This window comes from Larus michahellis, chromosome 1 (genome assembly GCF_964199755.1).
Source record: "Larus michahellis chromosome 1, bLarMic1.1, whole genome shotgun sequence".
NCBI classification, from domain to species: Eukaryota; Metazoa; Chordata; class Aves; order Charadriiformes; family Laridae; genus Larus; species Larus michahellis.
Window position 1 is genome coordinate 3,029,579 of NC_133896.1, and position 21,211 is coordinate 3,050,789.

The window sequence follows — 21,211 nt, forward strand, 5'->3', positions numbered from 1 at the left end:
CTGTCCTCAGGCGGCCTGATCCATGTACCTTAAATAGCTTCTTCAGATCTTCTACATGGTCTTCATGAACTTAGATGATCTCCAGTTGCCGTCATCTCAACGTATTCCTTTTTTTAGATGATTGAAGTAATCTAAAGTGTAAACTGAAACAGGGGATATTGACCAAGTTGCATTAAGGGCTACCATTAAGCCCACTAAGGGCCACCACGATCATTAGAGGACTGGAACGTCTCTCTTATGAAGAAAGGCTGAGGGACTTGGGTCTTTTTAGTCCAGAAAAAGGACAACTGAGGGGGGATCATATCAACGCTTATAAAGGGTGGGTGTCAGGAGGATGGGGCCAGGCTCTTGTCAGTGGTGCCCGGGGACAGGACAAGAGGTAACGGGCACAAACTTGAGCATGGGAAGTTCCATCTCAACATGAGGAGGAACTTCTTTGCTGTGAGGGTGGCAGAGCCCTGGCACAGGCTGCCCAGAGAGGTGGTGGAGTCTCCGTCTCTGGAGACATTCCAAACCCTCCTGGACGCGTTCCTGTGCCACCTGCTGTGGGTGACCCTGCTCTGGCAGGGGGTTGGACTAGATGATCTCCAGAGGGCCCTTCCAACCCTACCTGTCTGTGATTCTGTGACCACATAATCTTCTCTGGCTTGATCTTTTTGGCCATTTCTATCCAGTAATTTTTATTAAACCTTTGAGCATTTCATTGGATTTTATGATTATTTGCTTTTCATTATTCTTTGCGTAATGCATTTTTGAATTATTATTGAATATCCCATTAGACAACTGTTTTATTCTTTCCCATTGCGAGAAAAATTCATAGTGAAATGTAGAATCATGTTTTTGTAACAGCTAGTCTCTGCCCTGCTATGTTAGTCACTCTAAATGTTCTGTCATCAAATTTACAAGACAGGATTGTCAAGAGTAAGGAATAGAAATGTTAGCGTCAGACCCTTTCTTAAATATATTTCCTGACTGCAATTATTAATTGATATTTATAAGTTAAGGGGTTTTTAGTTGCTCGGTACCAAACAACTGGCACACTCACATACCATCTGAACTGGGCAGGGCTTTGAAAACACCTTTTAAATTATTTTCATTTGCTTTTTTCCTGCATGGTCTTTACAAAAATCAAGTGTTTGTCTCCCTTACTGTCTTGTATTAAGTCTGCTTTTTCCATAAATTTTATGTATTTTTATATATTTTCTGTGCTAAGAGTATTATTTATTTCTGCTAGAATAATACAAACGCCAGCAGAGCTTGAAGTATAATTATGTTAAACATTGCACAGATGTGTAGTGGGTTCCAGGCTCTGCCCTAGAGACTCTGCAATCAAATGAGAAGAGAAATAAAAGTGCAATGAATGGGAGTTGGACACAGAAATTCAATGACACGTGTTATAGGATTATACAAAAGGAAGATGCTCACCAATAATCAATACGTAAATCAATGCCCGCTCGTTTCAGAGGTACTCTGCTCAAGGCAGTAATTCTCTTGTGGGTTTCTTTCAGAATAAATTGCTAAAACTTTAAGGAAAATTCTAAAAGACCAGCATTGTAGTTTGCTAATTAAAATACAAAGAGCATTAAATCTTGCTGTATCCGCGCGCGGGCTGCCTGCCATTTCCCCCCGCTTTCCCAAGGCCTTAAGTTCTAGTTTTGCTGGATATTAGTTTGTATTCAGTTATTTAAACAGGTGTAGTAATTTTTTTTTCTTACACGGAATTTTCACACTTAGTCAAATGCTTTAGAGATATCATGAAAAGAACTATGTAAGTGTCAAGCAAACTGTTATTTGCTTGAATTGAGTTTTCAAAGTGCTGCAAAGAACGAAACAGAAGAGCTAAAAAGCAATGACTTATTGGGATAGATTTTTTTATAGCCTTGATGTACACGGCATACTAATTAGCTATAAATATTTTCTTTACCATGTGAATTTTTTGTGTGTTTTGATGGGAGAAGGTCTTTTGTGAAAGCGGTAGTAGCGTTCCCAAAACTGACCCAAATGATACTCCCTTGGCAATGCTGAGGTTAAATACCTAAATATTTCACTGGTAAGTCATACACCCCGTAGAAAAGATCAGCTTATTTCAGAGTTACAACTTTTGTCTTAAATTATCTACTGTTTGCAGTTCTTTTATTACCAAGCTGATTAGGAAAATCTCTCTGGTTTGGAATAATGGTAAACAGTATGGCCGCATTATTGACTCTCCCTCAAATGAGTTGTGATGTTTTGTTTTTTCCGAAAGAGAAGAGTTCAATTGAACAAGATTTGATTTCCAAAAAAATACGGACAGTCTATTGTCTTAAAGATATTTTTTAGTGCCTTCTTGAACAGCCAGAAATGAAGGTTTTGCTTATATTGTATCTTTCAAATTGAGAAACACCTGATGTAGTTACAAGTTATTCCATTTTGTGTCTTAAGCAGAAATCAATAACTTGAATAGCTGAGAAGAAATAAATGTACTCTTATTTTGTATTCAAAAGTGGATTTACTTACTTGGGCATCATTATTTTTTGCCTTTAGTGTAAATTGCTTACCAGGATAACAGATTGAGCAGCCTGCTCCAAAGATGCAACTTCTGTTGGAAGGAAATTATATCAATTCATGTGTAGTTTTGATCATTTGATACAAGGAGTAAGATATTCGCGCGTGGAAAATAACATTGGAGAACGTGCGGTCCCTGAGGCTGCTCGGCCTCTAATAAACAGAGGACAGTAAGTTTTCTATGGGATTTCAGATGAGATTGACTTTGAAGTGGGCTTCAATGAGGTGTTGAGTTTTCATTGCGTATATTAGTGCAGCATCTATAAGAATTATTTCACTGCTTACCTTCGGTCTACTGAATCTTCAGTTTTCAAGGCAAAAGAAATAAGTTGTGGCTTTTTAAAAATATAATGATGTAATAACAAAGCGTGCACAAAGGATGCTGGATTCCTGAAGCAAGAATAAAGGTTTCCAGATGGAAAGCTTAGAAGATTTCAAAATTTTCTCTAGTGTGAATATTTAGGTATTAGGCAGCTGAGGTGCAAGTTTTCTCTTACTGAGACCACCTTCTGGAAGGGTGGCAGTTCTTTATGTTTTCTTTTGTTTCATGTGCTGTATTGCTTTTAAAGTACATCAAATATTGGCTCACAGTGCTTACTAATACCTTCTCTTTATCTTTCCGTTGTTCATGTCATCCAGGAATTTCAAAGTACTTCTGCAAAATTATCAGTAGATCAATTCTGAACACAGTAAAAAAGGACGCAAATATTTATGACTTACTACAATAGGGGTATAGCAACGAAGCTGGAAGTAAGCATAGCCCTAATTCTGTTTACTGACAGTTGTTTTTCCTGAATTTTACAAGATAATAGTTCCCTTGCTCCATTTTTATATGGAGAAATCCACTTTGGCTCGTACGGAGCAGTCTATGACTGCTTCTTGAAGATTAGTGGAAAACTGTACATATTTGACATACGACTGAAACATCAGAAGCTGTCAGAAATGGTTATAGACATTATTTGAATTGTTAGAAATACCTGGCAGCAGTACAGATATTCTTTAAAATGTTTGATCTTTTTTGGACTGCGTTAGTTAAATGAAAAGCATGTATAAAGTTTCAGAAAAAAGTCATTCCTTTCTTTTATTCCCGTTGACATGCGTGTGTGTAATATGGATTTGTTTGGTATCTCTTTTTTTCTTTGAACTATGATTGGAGGGAAACATGGGGCTTTTCTGCCTATTGCTAATGAATACAATAGTCAGGAATGTATTTTAATTTTTACTGTCAAGAAAATAAAATCTTCAAAATCAGTTGATTTCAAACTGAACAAACCAGAGTTGGGTGATAAGTGCAGCTTTTCTTTAGTACTCATATTGCTCGTTTCGTAGTAGCTCGGTACAACCGTGTGATCAATCTGCCCTTGGTTTTGTGGGTAAGATCATAAACCAGAATCATTTCAGTTGGAAAAGACTTTAAGATCATTGAGTCCAACCGTTAACCCAGCACTGCCAAGTCCACCACTAAACCATGTCCCTCAGCACCACGTCTGCCCATCTTTTAAATATCTCCAGGGATGGGGGTTCCACCACTTCCCTGGGCAGCCTGTTCCAATGTTTGACAACCCTTTTGGTGAAGAAATTTTTCCTAATATCCATCCTAAACCTCCCCTGGTGCAACTTGGGGCCATTTCCTCTTGTTCTATTGCCTGTTCCTTGGGAGAAGAGACCGACCCCCCCGGCTACCCCCTCCTTTCAGGAGTTGCAGAGGGTGAGAAAGTCTCCCCTCAGCCTCCTTCTCTCCAGGCTGAACACCCTCAGCTCCCTCAGCCGCTCCTCACAAGACTCCTGCTCCAGACCCCTCACCAGCTTCAGGTGAAATAGTTCAGGCTGGAAAGAACCCAGAGTCCTCCCAAGTGAGGCAATTACTTATCTACTGCTGTAGTAACTTCTCCTTGAACCTGTTCTCTACACACAGAGCCTGGGAGACCTTGTAGAAGGCACAGTAGAGGTTGTTTAGTCTCTGTGCTTGGAGGTTTTCAAAACCCAACTGGATACACCCGGTACCGGGTCTTGCCTCTTAGTTGGCCGTGTTTCGAGCAGGAGCTACATGACCTGCTGAGGTCCCTTTGAGTACCTCAACTATATTCTAGGCAATTCTACGATTCTATGGGTGTTTACTCTCTCTAAATCATGCACCTCCTTCAGCAGGTGTCCCACGTTTTCTTTGTTCAGCTTTTTACTTCTAATGTCGGGATAGAAGCTCTTCTTGTTGGGACAAGAACAGTAACAAACTTCTGTTTAACGGAGAGCAACTTGCCTCTGGACTTCGGTTGTCTGTTCCTGTGGCTTACATTAGAAATGGAAATACGTAACTATTTTGTTTGACACAGCGTACATTTGTTTTCTTCTCCTTTGGTCTGTAACTAGATTTAATAAATGAAGTTAATGTCACATGTTCTGTATAGACTAGACCCTAACTTGTTCGTAAATTCAATTTTTTAATTTTCTCCATTAGCCTCCTCTCAATGTGATCTTTTTTATCTGCACTACTCATTCTTTTAGGACTTCATTATTTTTAGAAAATGTACTGTAGCACATTTACTGGTAATTACAAAAGCTTGTTTTAATTACAGTTGTCAAAGAATGTGTTTTATGATGCATCATTGTTGCTGCTGTTTCTAATTCATAGCTATTCTCTACCTTTACAAGTGGAAATTAACCGGCTGTTTTAAGTGATGTGTCTGGATCGTTTTTTGTGGTGAGGAGTGATTTTGTGAATAGCGATAGCTTCAAGGATATGATTTGGAGGGGAAGGGAGAAGTATACGTTCTTGAGAATATCTGTAAGTTACTTTTGTTGCCCACTCAGAATGGTGTGTGTATCTATGTTGAAACTGAAGGTTAAAATTGAACACTGTTGTAATCCAACATATATTGAAGGTGGAAATGGAGAATTGTTTTTATTGGGACGCTATGTTCAGTGAACGAAGATAGTTTTGCTGACCATAATAATATACATGAGTTACGAACCTTTCTCATCTTCGATTTTATCGACATGCAAATGTGAACGCATGGGGCTATACGTGATGGGTGAATGTTGCCCACTGCAAAAGGGTTTCTGGGCAGAGCAATTTAGTGAACGTCAGAAGCCGAATAACTGTTTTACAATGTGACAGTCATAGTTTGTCCGTGAGTGATGTTAGCATCAACGAGCTCGTGAATTCACATCTACAGATGCGCTCATCCAGCAAACCTGAAGTTGCAAAACAAAGGGAAAATCCCCAGCAATGCAATGCTGAAAGATCCTTTTTCGACATCTGCTCTCTTGTAGCACTGGTACATCACGTTCATCCTGACCTGCCAGCAGTTCTCCTGGGAGATGCTCATGCTTCTGGAGCTGCTGAAGGCCAGCCCTCCGCCGCCGCTTTCTTTTGCTTGTTAATCGGTTAACATTTTCGTCAAAGCACATGGGCCCGCCTGAAGGCCCGTAGATATTTCATGTGACCTTTCCCATGAGAAAAGCCCTCATTGCTGTAGTTAGCATTTTGTCGGGCAAATCCTCTTAGTCTTGTAAACCCATTGTGACAGGGTGCTCTTCCAGCCCCCGGACCTGATGCCTGGTCTAACTCACAGCCTTGAACCTTGGGAGATCGGGGTCCCTTGATTGTCCACTTACTCCATCCTCCTGGTGGGTGGTGAGGAAATGGCTGTGAAGCACCTTGGCAAGACCTAGGCAGAGCACTGTCAGATGGTTGACGATGTTTTATAAATTTAGTGTAGAACCGGACTCTTATTTTGAAACAGATTATTCTTCTCTGCCAGAAAAATGCAAGCTGAAGGTGTCTCAGGGGTGTTCTTCTGTAAACTGGGTGGATGTTAATGAATTTGGAGCTCAGAGTCTGCACCAAGAGGCAGCTGTAAACCCGGGACTGCTGGGAGCTTCAACAGCTGATTTTGGTATCTGTCTACAAACTTCTGGAGTGAATCCAGAAGATGGCCATGAAGATGATCAGAGGGCTGGAGCACCTCTCCTATGAGGACAGACTGAGAGAGTTGGGGCTGTTCAGCCTGGAGAAGAGAAGGCTCCTTAGGGACTGGAAGAACCTCTTCCAGTCCCTAAAGGGGTTCCAGGAAAGGTGAGGAGGGACTTTTGATCAGGGAGTGGAGCCATAGGACAAGGGAGAAGGGTTTTACACTGAAAGAGGGGAGACTGAGATGAGATCTGAGGAAGAAATTCTTGGCTGTGAGGGTGGTGAGCCCCTGGCCCAGGTTGCCCAGAGAAAAGCTGTGGCTGCCCCATCCCTGGAGGGTTTCAAGGCCAGGTTGGACGGGGCTTGGGGCAACCTGGGCCGGTGGGAGGTGTCCCTGCCCAGGGCAGGGCGTGGAACGAGATGATTTTTAACGCCCCTTCCAACCTAAACCATTCTAAGATTCTCCTAAACTACCTGATAATGGTTTATCCCCAGCAAGTCCTTAAAGAATAGCAATTATAGACTTCACGCACCTCGAACCTTGCTGTATCCAGCTAACTGTATTCCTTTATTTATTTTTCTAAAGATAATTATGAAACATGTATTTTCAATTGGCTTCTTATTTGCTCTGGTTTACCTTACAAAGGACAAAATCAGTGTGTGTCTGTTATATCCAGCATGAGAAGGCTTTGACCTGATCATGGGACTGCACTGCAAGTGTCCCCGCAGCCGTGTAGGAGGCCGTGCGTGGGCGTTTTTTGGAGACATCCCTTTCTCCGGTGATGGAAACTCACACCAGCGCTGGGCTAAATCCAGGCGCTAGTTTTGAAACTGAAACCCAGGTTGGCCTTTAAATCTTGGTCCAACTTCCTCGCGGCTCCGAAGGACCCATATTTAATATTAGCGATCTATTTTTAGATTTTAATTTTGGGTAGTCTTGGGAAGATGGGCTGCCTCTCAAAGGTGACCTTCTGGAGCTGTTTTCTAAATAACGCCCTAGCAAATGCTTTGTTTATTAGAGTTACTTTGTGAAGAAGCAATGAACCTGTTCCAATATCTCATTTACAACTAAAGTGCAGCATTCAGCTAATTGAATACATGGCTACTGTTAATTATTTTGTTACGGCTAATTGATATTCACTGGGATCATGTTGCTGCGGCCCCATAAATATAATATTACCTTACAGGTTTTTATTTCTGCAGTGAATTCTCTTCTGTTGGCATATTTATATTGTCTCCTGTATGAATGAATATTATTTCTTTTTTAACTTTGCCGTGTCTGTGTTGCTGTACAAATGCCAGGGGTGGTGGCTGTATGGAAGAAACTTTTTTCCTGAGTTTCTTACTGGCCTATCAAGTCTTTACTTTCACAATATGGGGAACCAAACCCTTGGGTAAATTTATTATGTAGTCTTCTTATAATCTAATATTTCTATTTGATCGGTGATATAATTGATAATATTGATAGGATCAAGGCAATAAGCAGTGTGACTATAGTTCACTGCTTGGCCCCCGTATCTTGAGTGCAGTAAAATCCATCTGGTTTGATCTCTAATTATCTAGGTGGGCAGGAAACCAAACCCAAAAAACAATCCAAAAAACTAACCAACTTTCCAGGGCAAAAAAATTGCATTCGGATGGATATCTTTGGAAGAAATGTAGTTTGCGTTCCCCTGCTCAAATTGTCTTTCATCTATATAAATTCAGTGATCAGATGCCATTAAACAAATCCGTTTCTCTCTCTTGAATGGTATTTGGTCAGCAAGCGTGGCAGAGATGAAAAGAGTTGAAGCTCAGAGGGATGTGCACATCTGGAAAGTTTTGTCAGTGCAAAACTGTCTCAGGATTAATTGTGTCTGTGTGAGATACAATTGCAGATTAGTAAATGTATGTCTCGAAAGCAGTATTTTCTGACTAAATTATAGTTTTTTACCTATCTGTGGCCCAAATTTTTGTAGAAGTATCAATGTTGCGTGACACTAATTCAATTTAATCCATGATTTTAGCACTTCTTGCTTTCTTTCTGCTGACCCGTGTAACAGGATGGTCCTGGGCGTATGCGGCTGCGGTGTCTTAAATGATCCAAATAATGAGATGTAGTTTCGCTGTAGTCCGTAGTGTGAGAGCTGAAGCATATTTAAATACCAAGAGTATCTCGGGGTGATTTAGTAAAAATCCACATTCTAGAAGTTTTGAAGTTGTCATTTATTTATTTTAATATTTTTGCTGTTATAGAGATATTCTGAACGATAAAATGGGTGATCTGCAAGCTTGTAGTTACTTCTTTTTATTCAGCTTTTATGTCTTCCATGATCTATATTTCTGTTTCGTGAAAAAATTCTGGGCAACTTGTGATGTCCTACTAAGGTTTTTTGGGGGCATTTTTCTAGGAATGTTGTTGTTTTCCTTGACATTGGTCTCTGAGAGTTTATCTTGATCCAGTTAAAATATATTGAAAGTTTCCAAACGGTTTTAGAGCTCACATCTAAGCCAGCTCTAATTGACCTCTAAGGACTTCTAATTAAAAAAAATAATTAAAAAAAGCCAGATGTCCACATGTTATTTATTTTTATTTTATATAGACTAGATGTGAATAGGTGCTGGTCAATTTTTGAAGTGAAAAGCAGTAGTAGCAACAACGGTATTTGACCATGAAACTGTGGTTAATGTGGATGGAGCCAATGTGATGTAAATTCTCATGATGGATGAGTCTTAAATCCCTCAGCACCGTAATGTGCAGAATATTAGAAATCGAGTTGAAAATAGTAACGTAGCTGTATCTGTGGCCATAGTAATAGCCACACAGATCACTGTTTTTTACTGTGAGGGTGGTGAGCCCCTGGCCCAGGTTGCCCAGAGAAGTTCCATCCCTGGAGGGGTTCAAGGCCAGGTTGGATGGGGCATGGAGCAACCTGGGCTGGTGGGAGGTGTCCCTGCCCAGGGCAGGGGGTGGAACTGGATTATCTTTAAGGTCCCTTCCAACCCAAACCATTCTATGATTCTATAGCCATGTAATATGGATAAAGCATAATTTTGTGTTTATAAAAGATACAAAAACAGCGCAGAAGAGCAGCAAGCTTTTCTATGAATTGGAAATACAGCTCTGGCGTGGTGCAGTTTTCAACTGCGCACCGTGTTAAACAAAATAGGTGGGTTTCTATTGTATGAGAAGTTTGGCAAGGGGTTTTTGGGTTGGACCTCAGGGGATTTGTCATCTTCCTAAAATGGTTTGTGGCAGTTGTGCAGATTGCCTCTCCTTTCACTCCTCGTTTTTCCCTAAGAGAGGAAGGATCAGCTAATCTCCTGCTAATGGTTTTTTCTCTGAGGTGGAGAGAATTGATGGGAAGTGATCTGCTCGACCTGGAGGAGATGCTGGGTTTCATCTCCTCCATCCTTAGTCTGCTGTTGACCTGTTGTGTTTTTACACCCTGAAAATTTCTGCCCTTGTGAATTGTCAGAAACAGGGCGAGAGAATTAAGTCCTGATGCTCTCGCATGGGTTTTATTATAGCTTACTGGCTTTCCAAAGTCAGATTTGCTGCTTGGTTTCAGGTCATCGATAGAATCGTGTAAAACACTACTGAGTTGTAAGAACTAAAACTGAACTGAGTTCCGGTGAGCATTACAGAACATTAATTTTACATTTTCTTTGTTGCTGGCCTATTTAACGCCACTTGCACGAAAGGAATGTTCTTGAGTTTGCAAATATTTCAGGGATCATGAGGTGGTTAGACGTAAAATATTTGTGTATGGGTATCTGTGATAGTGCATTAAAGTGTTGTATCAGATATTTGGAAGAGGATGGTTTGAGGAGGCACGATCTGCAAAGAATTTTCAGCTGTTTCTATAACCACAGCAAGAGTTGGGTTTGGGTGGTGACACAGGGCTTATCTAGAAAAAGCAAACCCACGATCAATACAAAGCATGGTACTTAGGCTTTAGAATATTTAGTGTAATCAGCTTTGGAAAAACCTGTAATTAGTTTTCTGTAGTGAATAAAGGGTAATTTAAATGGGGGTGGACAGAGCTGTAGAACGTGCTCCACGGCACCATACTGAAGATGAGGTGGTTGGAAGAGGGCATGTGTTGCTTCGTCCAAGTAGAATTAAAATTTGGCTGTGTGCTTTTGGTACAGCAGGGATATTTTTGGTGAAGTTTCATTAAAAAACCCGCACAACTTTCATAGAATCATAGAATCATTTCAGTTGGAAAAGACCCTTGGGATCATCGAGTCCCACCATCAACCCCACTCTACAGAGTTCTCCCCTACACCATATCCCCCAACACCACATCTAAACGAGTCTTAAACACATCCAGGGATGGTGACTCCACCACCTCCCTGGGCAGCCTATTCCAGTGTCTGACCACGCTTTCTGGGAAGAATTTTTTCCTAATGTCCAGCCTAAACCTCCCCTGCTGCAGCTTGAACCCATTCCCTCTTGTTCTATCACTAATTACCTGTGAGAAGAGACCAGCACCAACCTCTCTACTATGTCCTTCCAAGTAGTTGTAGAGAGTGATGAGGTCTCCCCTCAGCCTCCTCTTCCTCAAACTAAACAGTCCCAGCTCCTTCAATCGCTCCTCATCAGATTTATTCTCCAGACCCTTCACCAGCTTCGTTGCCCCCCTCTGCACTCGCTCCAGCACCTCGAGATCTCTCTCATATTGGGGTGCTCAGAACTGGACACAATACTCAAGGTGTGGCCTCACCAGTGCTGAGTACAGGGGGACAGTCACCTCCCTCCTTCTGCTGGCCACACTATTTCTAATACAAGCCAGGATGGCATTGGCCCTCTTGGCCACCTGGGCACACTGCTGGCTCATGTTCAGCCCCTTGTTAATTAGAACCCCCAGGTCCTTTTCTGCCAGGCAGCTCTCCAGCCACACTGCCCCAAGAACTACTTCAAGTAGTTTCCTCCATTGTTTTAAATTACAGATGTGCCTGACATGCATTCTTTCTATAATAAATTTTGACTTTTTGATTATTTTTTTTTACATGCTTCAGGATATAGAAAAAAAGGTAAGTAGTTCAGTAAGGAACAACGAAAAACCCAAAGTTGTTATTTCATTTTATTTTTTGTCTGTCTGCAAAAAAAAGTGCAAATCTCGACAAAGAGAAATGCATCCTGTATGTATAGAACAAGTATAGCGCGACGTATGGTGGAAGTTGTCTGAGACGCTTCTCTGAGCCTGAGCTGGAGACACCATCTTAAGTAGTGAGAGTACAAAAGTTTACCCTTTAATGGGATGCTGCTAAAATAGAAACTTTTTGCAGTTGGCTTTGTAGTATCAGTTACCTGGGTGGAAATAACTTGTTAGAAGTAAATGACTGATGTTGAAATGGCAGTTGTGGTAATGACCACTGATAGTTAATGATTAGTCACTAAAGTTATTTTATTTATAAGACATTATGAGCCTGGAATGAATCTGCGCTGATAATTTAGGCATTAAATCCTCCATAGCTTGTTAAAAATCACTTGTCTAAGTATTTCCTCTGGAGGACTTGTAGCTTTGTATGCATTATGTGTGCTTGTGTGCCTTTTTTAATGTATTTTAGAATTCTTAATGAGTCCCCTTAATACTACATGTTAGAACGTACTACAGATGAAAAGCCAAAAAAATGTCAACGTGCTCAGTAGCGGTGGAAGCAGCGTCTCCTAAATGAATTACTCGAGTTGTATTAGTATTCAAAAGATAGATGTTCAAAATTCTTCTGTATTATTTTAAGGTACTGGACATGGGAGTGATCCTACAGTGAAGGGTTTCAGCTTACTTAGTTGGATACTTCAACCCATCTAGGAGTTTCCAGAGGAATAATTACTAATTAAAGAGGAGAGCAGAGTTTTAGATGTACTTTTTAGATCCGCTTTTGGAAATAGGTTAAGCGTTTGGTTCTTTCCAAACATTCATGTGTTTGGAATTAAGCACGTGCTAAATGCATTCCTGAACTGGGGTGGTAGAGAAAAAACAGCTACTTCGAAAGAATTCTTTTTACCCCTGCCTGCAAACGGGTGGTGCCGGTTCAGCTTTTCTCATGTCAAAATGTCCACTTAGTAACAGTTAACGAATAAATATTCAGGCTCTGCACGTATTTCGTTCGGTAGCTTAAGCAAGTTTCCCCAAGTTCAGAAGTGATCTGCAAAGTTGATTTTAAAAAAAAAAATAAATAAAAAAATTCATCTCAGCAGGGTGTGCTGGGTTCCATCTTCGTGACGTTCCCAGATACATTTGGACAAACGACGGCACAGCTGTTGAGGAGGGAAGGAAAAAACCCAGTACAATAGACAATCTCCACATTTTCAATGCCGCAATCATCAGCTTATTAATGTACTGTTGGGGGAAAACTAATAGACTGCCGTTCTCAATCGCTGTCTATTCCTTGCTGGTACAATTTATAGTAATGTTTTGCTTTGCAAGTGATGCTCGCTCTTGATCCAGTTTTATCTCTCTGTGTCTTTTTTTAGGCCAAGCAGCTGGAAGAGAAGGACAGGGAGCTGAAGAAGCATGATGCCTACTACAAAGAGCAGCTGGCTCGACTGGAGGAAAGGGTAAGTCGCCTTTGCCTTTTAACGAAGAGTTCGCTCTTCGTTTCTGCTGCTGACTTTCTCCTTATGTTTTACCCTTAAACAAGATGCCTTTTCGAAGGAGATAAAGATTAAAACTGTGGCCAGAGGGGTTTTTTTTGGTATTAACTGCTACGCTTTCTGTCTTAATATTGACAGCACGGAGGCTTTAATGATGAGAATATTATTTTCTTTACTAAGTTCTCACATTCGCAATGAGATTTCGTGTCGCAGTAATTGCGTACAGAGAAATAACACTAACGAGGTTACTTTTATACCAGCATTGATGAAGAGCCAGTGTAAGTGAATATCACCAAGTAATCTTAAAATTGCACATGAAACGTGAAGATATATACTGCATTTCTGCTTTCATTGCAGTCCACGCTTGCTTTCGTTGGGTGGAGTTAGTGGTTGCTCTAAAAGCCACCAGTATATGAAGAGTTTAATGTTAATTGCAAGTTGTTTATGCCACGTTTCAAAAGCAGTTCTGTGTCTTTTTTTCACAGTAGACTTGAAACTAAACTGTACGGAACAGTTTGGTGAGCTGTGTGAAGTGCTTACAATGTTTTAACATATTGCTGTTAACATTCCTATTCTTTATAGGGTATTATTTTATAGGATGCGAATTTTCAAATAATTACTGTTGTCATCATTTTCTACATCCCAGGTTGGTTGTAAACTTCAGCGTGAGCACAGTTGCCTCCTTTTCCGCTCTGCCTTCTTCCTGAGCCTGCTTATTGTTGATTAATTGGGATTTTTTTTTTTCAGTTAGTTTTGAAAACAACATTAACAAGATACATATTCATTTATGCAGCTTAGCAGGATAGAAGAAAACCCCTTGTTTTTATGGATTAGGAAGAAGAACATGTTGCATGAATTATCAGTGTGTATAATTGGTCTTAATGAATATTTTAAACAGAGGGCATATCAGATACTGTCTCCGTGTTTTGTCCTACCTTTTTGAAGATGACATTAATGAAGTCATGTTCTTGGCGATGAAAAATAGTTTGAAAGGATGAGGGTAAATTACTTTAATGATTCTAAACCTGCATTATTTAAACAGTTAAAAATTAAGATCCTTAAAAAAACAAACCACCCTACAGAATACCTTTCTTATTCTCAGATAACTGGCTGCTGTTAGAGGAAAAGGCGTCTGCAGTATCTCATCCACCCTGGCTTCTTGTGGGGTGGTTGTACCTCTGCTCCTACTTAGCCTTCCGTTCTGTCGTCACGGTGCAAGTAGTGCTGGAGTAATTAATGGCAAAGGATGTGTGGTAAACCGGGATTCTTCGTTTGAAAGGTTTTGCTTTGCCTTTTGAAGATGCCGTGCGACAAATAAGATTTTATTCTTAGCTATTTTTAATGTTAAATTAGGTCGCTGATGGAGCGCCTTCGCTTGCTCCTGTTAAGTGAAGACTTCCAGGGTGGAACCACATGTAAACGCGCGTGCGAATATGCCATTGTTGTGTGCGAGTGAGATAACAAACTTTAAATAACTATATTTGAGTGCTAGTGAAGTGTTGTCCCCCCAGGGATGTGAAACAGGCAAACTCTGCCATCTCCTGCTTTCTCTTCTTGGACTTGGAAGTCTCCAGGGCTACAGCAGGCGGTTCTGAATTGAGTGCCTTATGCCAGGCGTGTTGTTTGCTCTCTCTTCAGAGTGGGGTTCTCGTGGTATTAAGGCTTGTCTTTTCATTCCAACTTCTTTATTTGTAAGCTAAGGAACCTCTGCTGTGCCGAGTTGTCATCCGGGTTGTTTTCAAAGTACACGTGCACATCTCTTCTGCACAAAAAAAGAGTTGTTCGAGCTCTGAAAGGAGGTGAACTCTTGCGCTCCCAATCTGGCTTTGAACTTTTTCCGAGATGTGAAGATTATAGAATGAGAACCTGCAAAAGCAGAGAGGTCATGTCTTCTGCAATCCCAGCTTTGCTGCGGCTGGTGCCTGCAACCGTCATTAAGGTCATTTGTGAGAGTCTGGATTGGGGATTTTTGAGCATTGGGATGGAAATAGAGCTTTAAGAAAAAAGGAAGGTCTGCAAAGGCCTAATGTTTTGGAAATTACAGAGCGCAATGATAGGCTGCGTATTTGTTCGTAAACTGGTCCCGCTTTCAGTGAGAGGTACCCAGTGTCGGAGTGTGGGCCGTTCAGCAGGGAAAAGATCGGAACGGGAGGTAAGGTGGGAGCAGAGCGAGTGGAGCTCAGCGAAGAAATGGCAGCACGAAGAAATGTGCAATGTGAGTCTGTCACCTGTGACAAAGAATGCTAATTACATTCTCAGATCATTCTTACATCAAATGAGCACACTTTAAAAATACTTCAGTTATGCGTATGTGGTATTTCTGTCTGTTGCATCATTGAGTGTCAGAGCTCATCTGTATGATTAATTGCCTTTTTGATTACTTAGCTTTTTCAATTAGAAGCTTGATATTTGTGTTCTTCAGTGCTGCTGAAAAAACAATGCAGACATTGATAATAAAGGGAGATGACAACAGAACAGATTAGTGTCAGCACAGTGTGCTCCTTATGGAGAAAATTACTATACATATTCAGTGCCAGATGAAGTCTGTCAATTATAAAATATTTCAGTGACTGAGTGAAGATGCTCAACCTTTTCAGAGGATTAATACAGGACAAAATAACTGTGCACCAGTGACAGCTGTGATACTAAAACATAAACAATTCTATTCTCCGGGGCAATATCTGTTCATAAATTTGGTTTCTGTGCTAAAAACCTTTTGATACTTTCCAAAAACCCAGCGATTCCCCTAACAGCTGCCAGTGTTTCTAGGTCAAAGATAGCACATAAGCCGTGAGTTATTACATGCTCCACAGCAGCAAAGCCAAATGGGATAGTTTAACAAAGGAGTTAAAGAATAACCTTCTCATACTGTATATCTGACTAGGATGCGAAGCTGTTATTTAAGGGTTCGCACGTTAAGCTTTGAGAAAAATTTGTCGGCGTTTTTCATTGTCTGCTGACAGGCTAATGGTGCTTCTTGACTACAGCAGAAAACCCCAGAGATAGCAGTATTCAAATCACTGACATATGTGTACCCTACACTGTCTTAATTATTTACTATAATAAGGTGGCGTTAGTGGTATTTGAAACCATTTGATTTTTCTTTTAAAATAGCAGAGCAAGAAAAAAGGAAAACTACCATCTCGGGCAGATTGAGCAGCATCCTACATGGGAGATCAATCCTACGGCCTCTTCCTCTACTTCAGTCTCGCGTGCGTATCCCCACACACGCTCACACTCTTCTGTCCTCTCCTATTCGTCATTGTTCTGTTCAGCTCCTCCACATCCATCGTCCTTCCGTTGCGTCACTGGTTTCAATGTCAATTCCAAGCCCTGGTGGCTTAGACTTCGTAACCATCTTTGCATCTCTAATGTTGCCGTGAGACGTAGGTTCCGGTCAACATCAAGAGTTGCGTTAATTTTGTCTGCGGAGCAGCTGGTGCCTCGTCGTTCCTTCACCCCGTTGCTTTTGCCTTTCAGTATTTTTGCTTCCTCTTATGCCTGTAGTTTTGGTGTCGTGCAGACATTCACGACGAGGTGTGTCTCCGTGTCCTTCTATCGCTTCCAGAATGATGTGTCTCTCCCCAGTTCAAATTTTCTTCAGCAAATCCATCTCTTTTCATGTTACACCGCTTTATAATGCTATTACGCATCATTACGAGAATCATGCCCCTAGTCATAGGAGCAGAAGGAAATTAATATGCTGCTGTATGACACAACTACTTAGTTTATCACTGTGAATGAGCAAGATGTGTATACCAATATTAATCAGGACATTTCTTGCTTGAGCTAAGCTTTTATGCTTGTTGAGCTTCCTAGAAATACTTTCAGTAAGTATTGAGTAGTACGCATGTGAATATGCATACGAGTAAGGTAATAAAATCATTCTGTTAGCATTTGGAGGTTTCGGCATTACATTAGATATGCTACAGATTTAGCAGTCAACAAGTTACTGCCCTGAGAGTTCTTCCTTGCCGATTCCGTAATTTCTGTGCCTGCCCTTGCTGACTTCAGTGGCCTTTGCGCAGTGGGATTCCTGCACCGTACAGGGCTTACTGCCAGATCAGAGCCTGAGAATATAGACGTAAGTTCTGGGAATGTGATCCTCTTATCTGCATCCATTTTTTCCTGACTTAAATTTTGAGGAAGGATTTGCAAATCGTAGGTTCGGCACTTAATTTGGGGATTCTACTTACCATGTAGGCTGTCAAGGAGCATTAACCTTAAGGTAAGATGAGCACCCAGAGCACAAAGCTGTGAGCTGATGGCACATACTATACCAGGTGTTAAATAGTATTATCCATCCTGCTTGCTACAGTAAATAGGATTTCGCTATTATGATGTGTCAGGATTTTCAGAGAAATCAAATTTACTAGACACTAAACTGCCATCCTCACTGCTGAGCAGCTTTATTCTGGGATCTTGCGTCCCTGCTAATCCTGTTGGTAGGAAACGCTTCTACCAATTGTGTGGGGAAATTATAATTTAATGATCTCTTCCTTTTTTCTATTCAAGGCTTAGAACGGACCAACATGCTTTGCAGTGATAGCCCCAGTGCTCAGGAAAGGAGATGATATACAGTGCGGCTCCGCAGCCAAGTATTGGCTTTTTGTAGGTGTTTATAATGAACATAACATTATGATGTAGTCGCCATCACAGAAACGTGGTGGGATGACTCGCATAGCTATAGTGCTGCCATGGATGCCTATAGGCTCTTCAGGAAGGATAGGCAAGCAAGGAGAGGCGGGGGTGTGGCCCTGTATGTTAAGGAGTGTTATGAATGCTTTGAACTTAATGATGGTGATAATGAGACTGAGTGTTTCTGGGTAAGAATCAGGGGCAGGGCTAACAAGGCAGATATCGTAGACCGCCCAATCAGGATGAGGAGGCAGATGAAATATTCTATAAACGGCTGGGAGAAGTCTCAAGATCGCGAGCTCTTGTCCTCGTGGGGGACTTCAATTTGCCGGACATCTGCTGGGAATACAATACAGCAGGGAGGGAACAGTCTAGAAGGTTCCTGGAATGTGCTGGGGATAACTTCCTGACACAGCTAGTGAGAGAGCCAACTAGGGAAGGTGCCCTGCTGGATCTGTTGTTTGTAAACAGGGAAGGTCTTGTGGGGGATGTGAAGGTTGGAGGCTGTCTTGGGAACAGTGACCATGAAATGATAGAGTTTTCGATTCTGCGAGAAGCAAGGAGAGGGGTCAGCAGAACTGCTACCTTAGACTTCCGGAGGGCGGACTTTGGGCTTTTCAGGAGCCTGGTTGACAAAGTCCCCTGGGAGGCAGTCCTCCAGGGCAAAGGAGCCCAGGAAGCCTGGATGATTTTCAAGAAGGAAGTCTTAAAGGCGCAGGAGCAGGCTGTCCCCATGTGCCGGAAGACAAGCCGTCGGAGAAAAAGACCGGCCTGGCTAAACAGGGAGCTAGTGTTGCAACTTAGGGAAAAAAAGAGGATCTATGGCCTCTGGAAGGAAGGGCAGGCCACTCAAGAGGACTACAAAGAGGTAGTTAAGCTATGTAGGGAAAAAATCAGGAGGGCCAAAGCCCAGCTAGAGCTAAACCTGGCTTCTGTTGTCAAGGACAACAAAAAAAGTTTCTATAAATATATTAGCAATAAGAAGAGGACTAAGGATTATCTCTGTCCTCTAGTAGATGGGGCCAGCAACATAGTGACCAAGGATGAGGAAGAGGCTGAGGTACTTAATGAAGTCTTTGCCTCAGTCTTCAGCAGTAGGACCAGTTGTTCCCTGAGCACCCAGACCCCTGAACTAGAAGACAGGGATGGGGAGCAGAATGAAGCCCCCGTAATCCAAAGGGAAATGGTGAGGGACCTGCTTCAGCACCTGGAGGTGCACAAATCTATGGGGCCGGATGGGATCCACCCAAGGGTATTGAAAGAGCTGGCGGAGGTGCTCGCCAGGCCACTTGGTATCATTTATGAGCAGTCCTGGACAACCGGGGAGGTCCCAGCTGACTGGAGGTTAGCAAATGTGACACCCATCCACAAGAAGGGCCGGAAGGAGGATCCGGGGAACTACAGGCCAGTCAATCTGACCTCGGTGCCTGGGAAGGTCATGGAACAGATCCTCCTCAGTGCCATTACACAGCACATGCAGGAGAACAGGGTGATCAGGCCCAGTCAGCATGGGTTTGTGAAGGGCAGGTCATGCCTATCAAACCTAATATCCTTCTATGATAAGGTGACCCACTTAGTGGATGAGGGAAAAGCTGTGGATGTTATCTACTTGGATTTTTGCAAAGCTTTTGACACTGTTTCCCACAGCATTCTCCTGGAGAAACTGGCTGCTCATGGCCTGGACAGGTGTACTCTTCGCTGGGTAAAAAACTGGCTGGATGGCCGTGCCCAGAGAGTGGTGGTAAATGGAGTTAAATCCAGTTGGTGTCCAGTCACAAGTGGTGTCCCCCAGGGCTCAGTGCTGGGGCCGGTTCTCTTTAATATCTTTATCAATGATCTGGATGAAGGGATCGAATGCACCCTCAGTAAGTTCACAGATGACACTAAGCTGGGCGGGCGTGTTGATCTGCTTGAGGGTAGGTTGGCTCTGCAGAGGGATCTGGACAGGCTGGACCGATGGACTGAGACCAATGGTATGAGGTTCAACAAGGCCAAGTGCCGGGTCCTGCACTTGGGTCACAACAACCCCATGCAGCGCTACAGGATTGGGGCAGAGTGGCTCGAAAGCAGCTTGACAGAAAAGGACCTGGGGGTGTTGGTTGACAGCCGGATGAATATGAGCCAGCAGTGTGCCCAGGTGGCCAAGAAGGCCAACAGCATCCTAGCCTGTATCAGGAACAGTGTGGTGAGCCGGACTAGGGAAGTGATCATCCCCCTGTACTCGGCACTGGTGAGGCCCCACCTCGAGTACTGCATTCAGTTTTGGGCCCCTCGCTACAAGAGGGACATTGAGGTGTTGGAGCGTGTCCAGAGAAGGGCTACAAAGCTGGTGAGGGGTCTGGAGGACAAACCTTATGAAGAACGACTGAGGGAGCTGGGGTTGTTTAGCCTGGAGAAGAGGAGGCTGAGGGGAGACCTTATCACCCTCTACAACTACCTGAAAGGAGGTTGTAGAGAGATGGGGGCTGACCTCTTCTCCCTGGTGACAAGTGATAGGACGAGGGGAAACGGGTTCAAGTTACGTCAGGGGAGGTTTAGATTAGATATTAGGAGACATTTTTTCACTGAAAGGGTTATTAAACATTGGAATAGACTGCCCAGGGAGGTGGTGGATTCACCATCCCTGGAGGTGTTTAAAAAAAGAGTAGATGGGGCACTGAGGGACATGGTTTAGAAGTGGCTCTTGTCAGGGTAGGCTAAAGGTTGGACTCGATGATCTTAAAGGTCCCTTCCAACCTCAACGATTCTGTGATTCTATAAGTGCTAAGATGCCAACAATGCGAGTTCCACATTTGTTCAGATGCTTCAGAGGCTTGTTTACCTTTTCAGATCTCAACAACTAAATAATCAGAATCTGTTTACTGTGTCTTTTGTAAACTGTAGTTTGCAAGATGTAGATAACAGAGGGGGACTATTATAAAGCACTATAATAGCTACAAACATTTTTATTCCCTACACCGTGTTTTAGCAGTTTAAACGTTTTTGTTTCTGTTTGTTTTAAGTTCTCAGTCTGTTTACTTTCCGCGATCTTGCATGACTCCATCAGCAAGAATTTCATAAGCAGAGGATGAGTCTGCTCTCACCTCTTGTGTTCAGAAGTTTGTATTCGCTAGAGCAAACATGTTTACTCTCTGTGCATTTGTACGGCATTCTTTCGCGTCTTTCAAAATCAAATCGCAGCGATGCAGGTACAGCGCTTTAAGACTTCAGGCTGGATCCAGCAAAGTAGGAAATGATTTTGGCTGATGGTACCATGTACGGAGCACTTAAGGCAAGACACAGGGAAAGCACACCAACCTTTTGTCCTTCTTCCCATCAAGAAATGGAATTAGGTCTAGCAGGGAGCTGACAGACTTGCTAAGTTTTACTTGTTGATTAAGTGCAATGGGTGCTTTCCCTCCTGGACACAAGTAATTTTTCCAAATCGTAGGTTTTTCCAAATTGTCCTCTGCAGTACAAAATACCACTCAAACAGATTTCTGTTGTGAGCCTAATGTATAGCAACAGGAATAATCACCGTGTTCTATATTTGCTTT

The 21,211-nt window shown here is 42.2% G+C and overlaps 1 protein-coding gene across 2 annotated transcripts in view; it reads left to right on the top strand.

The window, feature by feature from the left end:
• The window catches only part of CHCHD3 (coiled-coil-helix-coiled-coil-helix domain containing 3), a 176,906-nt gene that overhangs the window by 96,391 nt on the left and 59,304 nt on the right, over positions 1-21,211 (top strand). For both annotated transcript variants that reach the window (XM_074573189.1, XM_074573190.1), the window contains exon 5: positions 12,918-13,001. In XM_074573189.1, the coding sequence (XP_074429290.1) occupies positions 12,918-13,001 (84 nt within the window). The remainder of the gene's footprint in view (positions 1-12,917; positions 13,002-21,211) is intronic.